The sequence below is a fragment of the Chenopodium album genome, chromosome 14 (assembly GCF_948465745.1).
Source record: "Chenopodium album chromosome 14, dcCheAlbu1.1, whole genome shotgun sequence".
Classification (NCBI taxonomy): Eukaryota; Viridiplantae; Streptophyta; class Magnoliopsida; order Caryophyllales; family Amaranthaceae; genus Chenopodium; species Chenopodium album.
In genome coordinates this window covers 148258-161472 of record NC_137847.1, presented here as the reverse complement: position 1 = coordinate 161472, position 13215 = coordinate 148258, and the positions used below count along the sequence as shown (strand labels likewise).

General features: G+C 36.0%; 2 protein-coding genes across 2 annotated transcripts; both read left to right on the top strand.

Moving 5' to 3' along the window:
* The first annotated feature begins 2503 nt into the window (after positions 1–2503).
* On the top strand, positions 2504–7561 carry LOC145578421 (DNA replication licensing factor MCM5-like). Its single transcript, XM_081635736.1, has 18 exons — positions 2504–2930; positions 3008–3151; positions 3230–3409; positions 3495–3593; positions 3675–3811; positions 3900–4008; positions 4095–4229; positions 4315–4392; positions 4571–4675; positions 4813–4904; positions 5016–5148; positions 5274–5369; positions 5584–5675; positions 5770–5860; positions 6062–6171; positions 6469–6598; positions 6679–6780; positions 7078–7561. The coding sequence occupies exons 1-18, from the start codon at positions 2655–2657 to the stop codon at positions 7159–7161; spliced, it is 2193 nt and encodes a 730-aa protein (XP_081491862.1). The 5' UTR covers positions 2504–2654; the 3' UTR covers positions 7162–7561.
* A 717-nt stretch (positions 7562–8278) lies between these two features.
* LOC145579732 (uncharacterized) lies at positions 8279–13114 on the top strand. The gene is made up of 9 exons (XM_081636968.1): positions 8279–8542; positions 8635–8692; positions 8803–8911; positions 8987–9098; positions 9250–9301; positions 9400–9546; positions 9624–9735; positions 9813–9939; positions 12434–13114. The coding sequence occupies exons 1-9, from the start codon at positions 8463–8465 to the stop codon at positions 12891–12893; spliced, it is 1257 nt and encodes a 418-aa protein (XP_081493094.1). The 5' UTR covers positions 8279–8462; the 3' UTR covers positions 12894–13114.
* The last annotated feature ends 101 nt before the right edge of the window (positions 13115–13215 follow it).

Sequence of the window (13215 nt, the reverse complement as noted above, 5' to 3'; positions counted from 1 at the left end):
TCAAGAATAGATTGTGTTTTCCTTTTAAAAGAAAGGTTTGCTACATTTTCCTTCAATTCATAAATAATTTTTCTTGTGAGAAAATAGAGGAAAATTATTTGTACAATAGGTTTTAATTTGAAAATTATTTTTCCAAAAGGTTGTTTTCCGTTAAAACAAACAAAACCTAAATAGGAGTTCAAATAATCGTATTATTATCATCAAGCGTGCAAGAGGCTAACAGATACCGCTGTAAGAGTTTATAGGTAATATATGCGGAAAAACATGAATCATATTCATAAGCACCTATCCCAAGATCGCATGCATAACACACAAGACACATAATCATACCTTTGAAGCATAATCTCCACGAAGCTATTCAATCGGCAAATCAGGGAGAGAATAGAGCCCCAACCGTTGCTCCTCTACTTAGTCTACAGGATTCGAACGAGCCGTTTACCAATACTAGATTGGTTGAGTGATGGGGAAAACCACGATCACCACCTATAATGGACTAAATCGACCACAACGAACCACCATCACCACGAACCAGCAGAACTGGTGCAAAGGAGGAGGAAGAGCCGTGAAAGTGAGAAAGGAGTTTGAGAGAAGTTGATTTCGTGTTTGCTAATTAGGGTTTCAACTTAACAGTCAAACTCTTCTATAGAATTACCTAGGCACCTAGTCTACTTATAATCATATTATAATTAGCTCAAGTGATTCACCGAAGCGACGAGACCTTGAAAGCTGCTTTTTCAAGGACTAGGTTAGAAAGCTCGAAACCTCTCTAAACTCTCTACATGGCCGGCCATCATAGGGGATGAGGTCCATCATGGGTCTCGTCCTCTCGTGCTCGATCTAGGCCCTTTGTGTGACCTTATAGGATCCGTCCAATTGGGCTTTGGCCTATTTTACTAGCCCAAAAATCGTTAATACCTCTTTTTATGATATAACGACGATCTAAATGGACGAACTTAATTATCTCCATAATTTGATCCATTTATATATCTAGTAATTGCACTTGATGAGGACATAAATCCTTCAAATATAATACTCCCTCAATTTCAATATGATAGTCCCATATGGAATCAATCACATAAAATAAGGAAAGAATAATATTGAGAATCTAACATTAAAGTACAAAAACTGTTCATAATTATTTTTGCCTTATTTAAATTTTTGGATTTTTTTGGAAAGTATAAGTCATAATTGCATAATTCAAGGGTGGAATTTCCTTACTTAGAGTCATGTCATGATTGTCATCAATCAACAATTAATTAATTTAACCAATTAGAATCTAATATGTATAAAATCGGAAATAAAAACTAAGTTAAAAATGGAATATATTCAATATGGGTAGATCTTTTTGAAACGCCTAAAATAGTATATGGGACTAACACTATAAAGCGAAGGTAGGGATAATTTGTAGAGAGTATGCGGTAAGTTGTAGTACGTATTTAATTTGATTATGGTTGTTATGTGAATTTGGAGTTAGGGTAGTAAGACCCTGTTCTTTTGAGCTTCTGGCAAAGCAGAGTAGAGCAGGGATCAGCAGGACAGAGCAGAACAGATTTCAAGAGACCAGAGCATATTTCGGCATTATTGTTAATACCATTATTAATGTTATTACTACTACTACTACTACTACTACTACTAAAACATATACTCCGTAAAATATGAATAAATGTGTACCATATTTAACATATGTTAATAGTAGAAAGATAAATGACAATAGTTTAACATCTTCAAATTATTACAACCGCATATCAAAATAGGAACATAATTAGATTAGAGTTTAACATCGTGGTGAATTAACCATATACTTTCATATGATCGTCATTTTCATCATCTTCATTGTCGCTTTGATTTTCGTTGTTATCACCTTCATTGTCGCTTTCCGATCGATTAACCCTCCAAATTCAGAGTGCTATACGATGTCGCACTTTGGCCATACTATCTCTGCGCCATTGTACAAACATAGTTGAATTTGCTATTCCTATATTCACATCATGTTGAATGATTGGTATGCCAAGCCCGTGTATCCGAATAAAATTATGCAGTGTGCAAGTGGCTACAATGATTGACATTTGACTCTTCTGTGAAACTTGTGGCATGTTATCTGATGTTATTAATTTTCTTTCAAAAAAAAAAAAAAGAAAAAAAGAAATTGTTATTTTTTTTTGAAAGAATTTTTATTGTTATTATTATTATTAATTATTAATTAATATTTTATTAAATATTATTCTTAATATTTTGAATTATTAATTATTATTATTATGAATAATAAGTATTAATTATTATTATTTTAAACACATAAATTATTATCATTAATACAATATTAATAATTATTATTATTGTTATTATTAATTATTATTTGAAAATAGAGCAGAGCAAATCTGATCTAAACAGAACAACTCTAAAGAACAGGGGCCGAAAGGTATTGGGTCCTTAAAGAATAACCTCGGTTGGGCTAAATTAGGGTGTTGGAGTTGGATACGGTGAGCGGGGAGAGTTTTCCCGCCAAAAAAGCCCGCCAAAAAGAGCAAAACCCCTTCTATATTCATTCATTCATCTCTTCTCATTTCCTTTGAAATCAATCAGTTCCGCCACCATTTCATTGAATCAGTAGAGGGAGAAAGAAGGGAGAGAGAAAGAAGAGAGATAAAAAAGATAGAATGTCAGGGTGGGATGAAGGAGCAGTCTATTACAGCGACCAGGCGCAGTTCCCCTCTGGTCGTGTCGGCGACAACAGCTCCGACAGTCGGCACTCTGTTCTTCTTAAATTCAAGGAGTTCATCAGAAGCTTCGAGACCAACTCCAATGTCTTCCCTTATCGTCAGAGCCTCGTCCACAATCCTACTTCACTCGTCGTTAACCTTGAGCACCTGGACGCCTTTGATCCCGATCTACCCTCTCTCCTCCGTTCTGCTCCCGCTGACTACCTCCCGCTGGTCAGTTACTTTTCTTCCTTCATTAATCATTCATAATTACATGTATGTTTCATAATTACATTACATTTTTCATTCAGTTTGAGACGGCGGCGTCGGAGGTGCTGGCCAGTTTGAAGTCCAAAGTGGCCGGGGAGACCGGAGAAATGGAGGAGCCTTTCACCGAGGATGTTCAGATTCTCCTTACATCCAACGAGGATTCCATATCTATACGCTCTCTTGGTGTATGTTTGAATCTTTTCTAGGGTTTTGCCTTTTAATTTCAATTTCAATTTCATTTAATTGATTAATCGGCCATACAGGCTCAATACATTTCCAAAATGGTTAAGATATCAGGGATCACCATAGCAGCTTCTAGAACTAAAGCTAAGGCTACGTATGTCACTTTGCTTTGTAAGAACTGTAAAAATGTGAAGCTCGTTCCTTGCCGTCCTGGTCTTGGCGGCGCTATCATTCCCAGATCTTGTGACCATATTCCTCAGGTCCTTTTTTTCTTTTCTTTTTTTCTACTCTGTAATTGATATCACCAGCAACAACATTTTAACATTACACAAAAATACAATACAGCCTGGTGAAGAACCTTGCCCTCTTGATCCTTGGCTTGTGGTTCCTGATAGAAGCAGATATGTTGATCAGCAGACCCTTAAACTCCAAGAGAATCCTGAGGTGAATCATTTTGTTTCATCAACATCTACCACATTCATGGATTCTTGTTCATTTAAATTAATATATAAATATTATTGTTAGGACGTTCCAACTGGAGAGCTGCCTAGAAACATGCTTCTTTCCGTCGATAGACATCTTGTTCAAACTATTGTTCCTGGCTCTAGACTCACTGTCATTGGAATTTACAGCATCTTTCAAGCTGCCAATGCATCTACCGCGTATTGACCCTTTACCTTGCCATTATATTACCATTGCAATCGCATACTTATCGCTCTTGTTTCTCATTCGTTGTTGCTTCTCGTACAGTCATAAGGGAGCAGTTGCTATTAGACAACCTTACATCAGAGTTGTAGGGATAGAGGAAGCCAATGAGGCCAGCAACACTCGAGGTCAAGCTGCTTTCACAGCTGATGAGGTGTCTTTCTCTTTTATGTTAACTCACCTTCTTTATCTATTCTTTATATGTTCAGGAGTCATATTTCATATATGCTTCCGTCACAGATTGAAGAATTCAAAAGGTTTGCTGCTCAGCCTAAAACATATGAAACTATATGCTCTAAGATTGCTCCCTCTATCTTTGGCCATGTTGATGTCAAGAAGGCCGTGGCTAGTCTTTTGTTTGGTGGATCACGCAAGGTACAATCTCTTATCTTGCTAATCATCTTGTGATTTCCCTTTAATTCATAGAAATATATGTGATTTACTTTTTTTGTGGATGCAGTCTTTGCCGGATGGTGTGAAGCTTAGAGGTGACATTAATGTGCTGCTATTGGGGGATCCTTCTACCGCCAAATCACAGGTAGCTTTCTCTGCACATTTCATGTTCCTTGGCAGTCTAATGTTTAATTCTCAACCCTATATTCTTAATGTTTCTTTTAAATCAATAGAAAACTCACTGGCTAGTATAGCAGCTAAATGTCAGCCCATTTTTCCTGAACTCAATAAACTTTTAACATAATCACTTTTTCTCAATGAAGTTTCTCAAGTTTGTCGAGAAGACAGCACCTGTAGCTGTTTATACGTCGGGTAAAGGATCTTCGGCTGCTGGACTTACAGCTTCTGTGATTCGAGACAGTGGTTCAGTAAGTTCTCAACTTCTTTAGTCATAAATGTTTTCATTTTATTTATTTTGTCAGACCTAACTGACATTACACTGAAATACTTGGCTCATTTTTCTTAGTTTCATCTCTTAATTCTGACCAATCTTGTTTATGTGCAGCGTGAGTTTTATCTGGAAGGTGGTGCCATGGTACTGGCTGATGGAGGTGTTGTCTGCATTGATGAGTTTGACAAGATGCGAGCAGAGGACAGGTTAAGTGGAGTTTAGTTGTTTTAATTATTTTTTGAAATGACCACAGATTGGTGTAATAATTCATTTTGCATATATTTCATAATTGCTGATTTGCAATCTTGCTCGTACAGGGTTGCTATTCATGAAGCTATGGAGCAGCAGACAATCTCCATTGCTAAAGCAGGTATAACAACTGTTCTTAATTCGAGAACCTCTGTGCTTGCAGCTGCCAATCCTCCATCAGGGCGTTATGATGATCTTAAGGTTTGTAGCTTCTGTTATCTTTTCTATAAGTATGTACATCAGTTTTTTTTTTGTTTATGCTCCATACTACAACAATGTTTGTTTTAGCAGTAAATGCTAATAGCAAGAATCCACCTTTCTTCCAGACTGCGCAGGATAACATTGATCTGCAGACAACTATTCTTTCTAGGTTTGACCTGATCTTCATTGTCAAAGATATCAGGATGTATAGCCAAGATAAGGTATACATACAGCATAAGCTAAAGAACTTTTCAGCATATTTTCACTATGTTATGAGTATAATAAGTGCTCAATTTTCATTCTGTGTGTTTGGTTTAGAACCTGGTTAGTTGGATACATATGCACCGAGATGTATATGATGCTTTCTTTCCCATTGATTCTTCACAAAATAAGCACCCTATTGGTTTTTTTGATTATTCACGTATTTTGTTTCAGGAAATTGCTAAACATATCACAAATCTACATGCAACTGCTGGTTCGACTAGGGAGGAATCTAAAGTTTCAAAAGAGGAGAATTGGTTAAAGAGGTATTTGTGTATATTATCAAGACCATACACTTCCTTGGTGCTACATTTGTGAATGCTACATTGGTATTGATTGCATGTGCTTCATTGTATACAGATACATACACTATTGTAGATCTAATTGCCACCCTCGTCTGTCAGAATCAGCTGCAAAGAAGTTACAAACTGAATATGTTAGCATCCGACAGGTATTGAAGCTTCCAAAACCACTTACCTATTTGCATTTTTGAGAAGTTAGGAATAATTTTAGTCGATATTTTTTTATTGTTAAAGTGGGATAATAGTAATTTGAAAGATAAAGTGTCATATAACTCTTAGAATCTGATGGTTATGAATATATGATAGATTTTGGTTGTACGTCTAATGAATTCATATTCTGGCTCTTGTAGGATATGAGACAAAAAGCAAATGAAAGTGGTGAGGCATCTGCAATACCGATTACTGTGAGGCAACTTGAGGCTATAGTTAGATTAAGCGAGGCCCTTGCAAAGATGAGATTGTAAGTGCTTATATTTAGCTCTAATACTTGGACTTTGTGATGGTTTGCATGTAAAGTTTTTGTACGTTTGAAAGCTGCTTGAGACTGGTGATCTGCTAATCACCACTCTGAGCTAGCTGTAAATCATTATAACTTGGGGGATGGGAGGGTGGATTATTGCAAGGCAGGCAACTGAGGCAAGTCTATGTTTATGGCTTTTCCTTCCAAGTGAAAACATTTATGCCTAGTGTGGCAACACTATTCTTTCTATGTCATCATTGTGTTGGCTTACTAAATGTTTGTATACCCTGGTTACAGGTCTGATGTTGCCACGGATGAGCATGTAAAGGAGGCGATACGTCTGTTCAATGTTGCCACCATGGACGCAGCTAGTTCTGGAATTAATCAGCAAGTAAATCTTACTGCTGAAATGGCAAATGAGATTAAGGTCTTGAAGAATTCTTGTGTTTTGATCAGGTTATCTTTTAGTTTTATTTTTCTTCAGCCTTTTTTTTTTTTTGTAAACAGCAAGCAGAAGTACAGATAAAGAGAAGAATTGGCATTGGTAGCCACATCTCAGAAAGACGTTTAATTGATGACTTGAGCAGGATGGGGTTGAATGAATCCATTGTAAGTGCAAAGGATGATATTCCAAATTATATTCTATTTTGCTTTCTGCAACCGTATATAACATGAAAATTTGGCTGGTACATTCTCAGTAAAAAAAATCTGTCTTAATAGATGGTGATAACAGATACTGTATACAACATATGTATTAAAAAAAAAAAAATCCTATCCTGAACAGGGGTTGATGATTTCAAGTATAAATTTCTTTAATCTTCATTAGATTTATAACGTTACGAGTGACTTGTGAATCATGCGTTTGTTTCCACATGTAGCGACATTAACATATTATTGACTTTGCAGGTGAGAAGAGCTCTACTGATAATGCACCAAAGGGATGAAGTTGAGTACAAGAGAGAAAGACGTGTGATTGTTCGTAAAGCTTGAGGGGTCTATGGCCTATGGAAGCATTCCTGATCGCCAATTTGTTAAGTCAGTGTCATCTCCAAACACATTTGGGCCTTGCAAATTGTATATTTGCATCAGATCAATGAGATGTTCTTTGAGACAAAATACTTGGTGGTCTTGGACTCAGTTATGGACTTATGGGTGACCAGCAACCAATTTGCGTGATATTAGCAATTATGTAACTTAGAAGTTAGGATTTTGTTTGTGTTTATCTATGATTGTTCATGGTTGGCAGTTAACAGCTTACTTCTCTTACCATGTAGCAGTAGTCTCTGTTTCTTCCTAAGTTTCAATTACATAATGAGTATAGTTAATAGTATACCTGTAACTATACAGTCCAACAAGCTGAGCAGCTCAACTAAAGCTTTATATATCTCTCTGTAAGGCAACTTTAGGCACTGAAATGACATAGGTTCACGTTAGGGGCTCCAAAAGCCAATTATTATAGCCTTTGGATATACGACTAGGTACTCCTATATAATAATATCCCTATTGGATTATATAATTACATCTATCTAACAAAAGGTAACATGTTGGCGAAGATGCTATTGAGATTTGATTATATTATATACTCTGTAATTAGTAAAAAGCAAGAGGGCTAATTTGTATGAAGTTGATTGGACTAATAGGAGTATAATAATGAATGAAAGTTGTAAATATAATGAAGGGATTGAAACACTTGTATGTTTAAATTATTCTTTTTTTTTTAAGTACATTTTTTTTTTTTTTTTTTTTTTTGTGTGCGTGTGGCTGGCCACTCTTGTATAACAACAGAGTAACTCTTGTAATACTAACCGAGTAACACGTATAATCGAGTAATCCTATTACAGTGATGAGGTGACCCCTATTATATTGATCGGGTAACTTTTATAACACTAATGAAATAATCCGATGCTAACAAAGTAGCCCATATAAGAAGCATTTTTATTTTAGCTAAAAAACACAGATTTCAATGGAAATTATTAACTAAAATGTCATTTGATAAATATAATATGTTTATAAAGGTTATAAACGGGGCTTGCTTTTTTTATAAACAAGCATACTACATATATCCCATTGCGGCATGCGGTTACACTCTAATAGGTCCGTATATAATTTTTTTTTGTTTTTTTTAAGGTAAGAAAAAAGATCCTACTATATTTCAACCTTATAATTATTTTTCGTCTGTTAATTGCGGCACCCTAGTACTGGTGGTTGGTATTAGTAATAGTCGGATAACAGGTAAGCATTTACACTCCTTAGTGGCTTAATAAAGTAAAGAAGAGCAGAGGAAGTGGGAGATGATAAAAACTTCAATTCAGCAACAGCAATGCATCTCTGAGTCCCGGCGACCAACTCATCCAAATACTAGTCCGCTCAGGTCTCTTGGAATCTAATTTATCCAATTATTATGTTGAGCTTTGTATTTTATTTTATTGATTTATTGGAGAATTTGTTTGTAAATTGTAATAGGTGCGCTGTTCTTGGTGCCGGCTTTGCTGGATTGTCAGTGGCGTGGCATTTGCTATTCGTAATTCATCTCTCTATTTCTTTGCAATTAACTAATTAAATTAGGGTTTTGGTAATTGGGGATTGATTAATGAATTGAATTTGAATGTTGTGTTAACTAATAATGGGCAGCACAGCCCCAAAGAATTGAAAGTGCAAGTTGACATTTTTGATGATGTTGGCATTGCTGGCGGCGCTTCTGGAGTTGCTGGAGGCCTCGTTCACCCGTATTCTCCTAAAGGTAATTAGCTACAAGTATAGTCATAGTGTAATAATACTAATAATATTCATTCTCACATTTCTCATCATCCACCAGTCAAGCCTCTTTGGAGGGCTGATGAATACTGGACAGAGTTTTTGAATCTTCTTAATGTTGCTGAAGCCGCCGCAGCTGCAGCTTCTACCGATGACTTCATTGTCAGGAGAACGTCTGTCTTTTTTCCTTTCACTCTTTATTTACAACTTAATGAATATGCTTACTACCACTTACTTTACAACTCTCGAATCTAATGCTATAAGTTTTACTTATTACCGCCTACATTACAACTCTCGAATCTAATGCTATAAGTTTTATTCCAGGGGCATATTGAGGCCACCTGTTAATCACAAGATATTGGATGTCATGCACCAGGTTATACTTCATTTTCACAACCATAATGTTATACTTCATTTTCACTACCATAATCCGTCTCATCTCCTCACTTTATAACTCTGGCTTTTTATTTGCAGAATGCTCTCAATAGTCTACCAACTTGTCCGATACAGACCCTTGATGGAACTGCTGCAAGGGACCTTATACCAAACTTATCTACCCCTTTAAACACAGCCTTCTTTATGCCTCTAGCTGTCAATCTTAATCCCCGCAACTATCTTAAGGTGTGCTACTGCTAATCATCTTATTACTTTTTCCCTGTGCTGAATGTTTTTCCATTTCTTTATGTTCTTTGTGCCAGGCACTTTTTCTTGCAACTCAACATTTGGTCAACAAGATCTCGTCAACAGGCTTCCCTACCAAGGAAATTACTTTGCACAACAAACTTGTAGCTTCACTAAGTCAACTGGGAGGTTATTTCTTATACTATCTTTACACAAGTGATGGAGTGCTTTCCCCTCACCTGACTGGATGCAGTTTGTTTATCCAGATGAATATGATTCGGTCATAGTTTGTCTCGGTGCTAGAGTTGACATGCTGCCTGAGCTATCTGGAATGCTTCCTTTTAGGACATGTAGAGGCATTGTTGCACACCTTCAGTTGCATGATTCCTTGTGGTAAGAGTTTAACAAGTTTTAATTTCAAGTATTCTTTGACAGTAGGATACTCATTGTATTGTGCTTGATTTTACCAAAAAAAAAAAAAGAAAAAAGAATGACTTATAAGGAAATGACTGTTAGTAGTGTTGTAGGCCATGTTTTACCTCTTAATGGATGAGTTTATGGAGGGATAGGGGAAGGAAATGATGCTATCCATGATGAGGAGCTTCATAATAATCCAATAGAGAATGAAAAAGAGAATATACCACTTGAAGATAAACCATTGAATATGAACCTTTTGAATAGAATGAAGAAATGTTAAAGGAAGAACAGCTACAAAACCAAAGTGAAATTGAAGAATAGACTGATTATGAAGTCATCAATCTGCCTCAAAGAAAAAATGCAGCAACAAAGAACCCAGTGATGTTCTTATATGGAGAATTCTTAGAGTTGAAGGATTTGGTTGAGTAAAAGACTAATGGAGACCTTTGCTATCCTATCAATTAATTACATTTTTTGTTTTGTAATTTTAGCGTTAGTCAAGTGGGAATATAATAACATTGGATGGTAGGAGGTGCCCTTGAGTGAGTGTTTTAAATACCTTAGGTCGATAGAATTTGTTAAATATAGTATGCATAACTACATGTAAATACCATTTATTGATGGAGGAGCTAAACATTTCAAAACTGGGTTTTCAAGCAGAAAATTTAATATTGTATCTTTTTTTTCCTGCTAGGGTAGAATTCTGTGACTGATCCTTGTTTGTTAGAGTATGAGGTCCTTATGTAGATCAAAGAAAAAAGACAAAATGAAACTTAAGGAGGAAAAGAGGGAAGAACAAAGGTATTTTTCTGTAAAGCATGACAGGTATTTTTCTGTAAAGCATGACCAAGCAAAAGAGATTATCTCATGACGAAACAAGCTATAGTAGAGTGGCTGATCTCATTTTATCCCTTTAGTGCTGTACAACAACAGCAGCAACAACCAAGCCACCCAACATGATCCCTTTTAGTGCTGTAGAGAATTGAAAATTCTAATTTGTATGATTTCAATTAATAATAATGGATTAGAAACTGTGGATACAATAATTTACAAGGGGAATTGGGTTGAAAGCTGTAGTCATTTTGAGGAAATTTATGTTGATCAGGCTGATTTACCAACTCCTGGAGTACTATGGATCATGGTACTCCATACACTGTATGTTTGAGTTATTTTGCTACACTTTATGTTATTTTGCTTAAATGTCTGTGTTATTTTGTTACAACAATATGTTTTTTTTTTTTTTTTTTTTTTTTTTTTTTTATTTAGTTAAACCTCAGCTCATGCTATTTTAATTTACATAAAATATCAGGTACTTATGTAAAAATAACATATGTATAAATTGAAATAATAATAAGTTCGCATCAAAATAACATTAGCAACGTTGAGTTTTATGGCATCATGAAGAGAATCGAACACATCAAGCGGTACTAAATTTCTAGACATGAAGACATTTGAACCCTTTAATGGCTTCAAATCCATTGATTTCTAAGAAACCCATAAAATTAAAAGAAGAAAAGAGGAAAGAGAAAGTGTGATTGATTTTGAGTTGGAGTAGCTGAGAAGAAGGAGAGTGTGGAAGGTTGATTTCTGGTAAACCCATAAAATTGAAAGAAGAGAGGAGAGAGAAAGTGTGTGATTTTGAGTTACAGTAGCTAAGAGGAAGAGAGAGTGAGTGCGGGAGGAATATGTCTGAGAAAAAAGGCGAAATAACATACATTTATTTAAAAATAACATAATATATAAATTGAAATAATAAGAAGGTAACATTCTTTTCTAGTAGGGTATCTTTTTGTTTTGCCGCGAAGCGGCCATTATTGATGAAGAAGAGGAGGACTACGAGAAGAAGAGGAAGACGACGGGACAAAGAGGAAGGCTTTTGTGGGTTTGATCGACGGAAGGCGGAAAGATAGTGGTGGCTGTGATGGGTTTCGGATGGTGGTCGATGTGATGGTGGTGGACCAGATGGTGGCTATGGTAGTGCTGCCGGTGGAAGATTATTTGAGAAGATGGAATTAATTCTCTATTTCAATTCTAAGAGCTGGTGAAAGATTGGAGAAGATGAACAATTTTCTATTTTTTTTTTTTTAGGAATTCAAAATACACGTTAGTATACTTACGTCCTTAAAAATCTCCGTCACATTACAGCAATCTAAAATTAATTTGCCTGGCAAGGGGGGCCCATAGAAAAAATTTATATTGAAAATTTAAAGGTTTTCCCTTGTCCTTGAAGCATCCCACCCTCTATTTTCCAAATAAAGTGTCTAAATTCATCTCTTTCAAAATATTGCTAAATTTTTCATTTTGTTGTTGAAGTTGTAACGGGATTATGCACGTGGACACGTTCGTATCAAATTTTCATCTCCTTTTTTTTTCATCATTTCCAAAGTGATGCCTTATCTCTCTTTTTTTTGGTGGGACCGGGGGGTGGGGGGTTTATGAAGTTATGGTCATGCTTTATTCTGTAATGCAGTGAAGAATATTGTGAAGATAGTCCTTCGATCCTGTCAGATGCTTGGCTTGCTGTTCAGGGGCCTAAAAGGCTGCTTTTAGGGTCAACATGGGATTGGGGATCAAGAAATTTCTCTTCTATTGTCTCCTCCGAGGAAGCCTCTGGTACTCTGCAACAACTTTTACCTAAGGCAAGTATGGTTTATCCGCAAATAACCAAGTGGACTTTAACAGGAGCACAGGCAGGTGTCAGGGCAATGCCACCTCTGACTCCGCAAGGATCATTTCCACTTTTAGGTTCCATAGATGATCTTGTAGGGGGAGATTGTTCTTCTAAGTATTGGTTGATTGGAGGTCTTGGTGCCAGAGGATTACTTTACCATGGCTGGCTTGGAAAGTTGACTGCACAAGCTGTGCTTTCCTCTAGTGAAGGTGTGTTACCTCCTGAACTAACCTCATGGAAGAAGATGAAAAGCAAGTGACTTCAGTTTATTTAATCATTGATGAATACTCATGTAGCTGTCATAAACCTGCCTTACAATTTTAGTTTAATTGTTTAGTAAAGTTATACATGGAATTTCTTGTTATGTATAGTGTTAATTTAGTTCCACAACTTGATCCTCCATTCATGTATTTGCTTTGTAATGATGTCCTGTTTGGTAAAACAAATTAGTAAAAGTAATTATAATGATTCTTTTTTTTTTTCCCGAGTAATCTGCATTGTGTATGGTTTATGCTTAGGTTGTCATTTATTTACCTTTTCTTAAAGTGAGCCTCTATTTTTTTGTGTTAATAATGGGAATT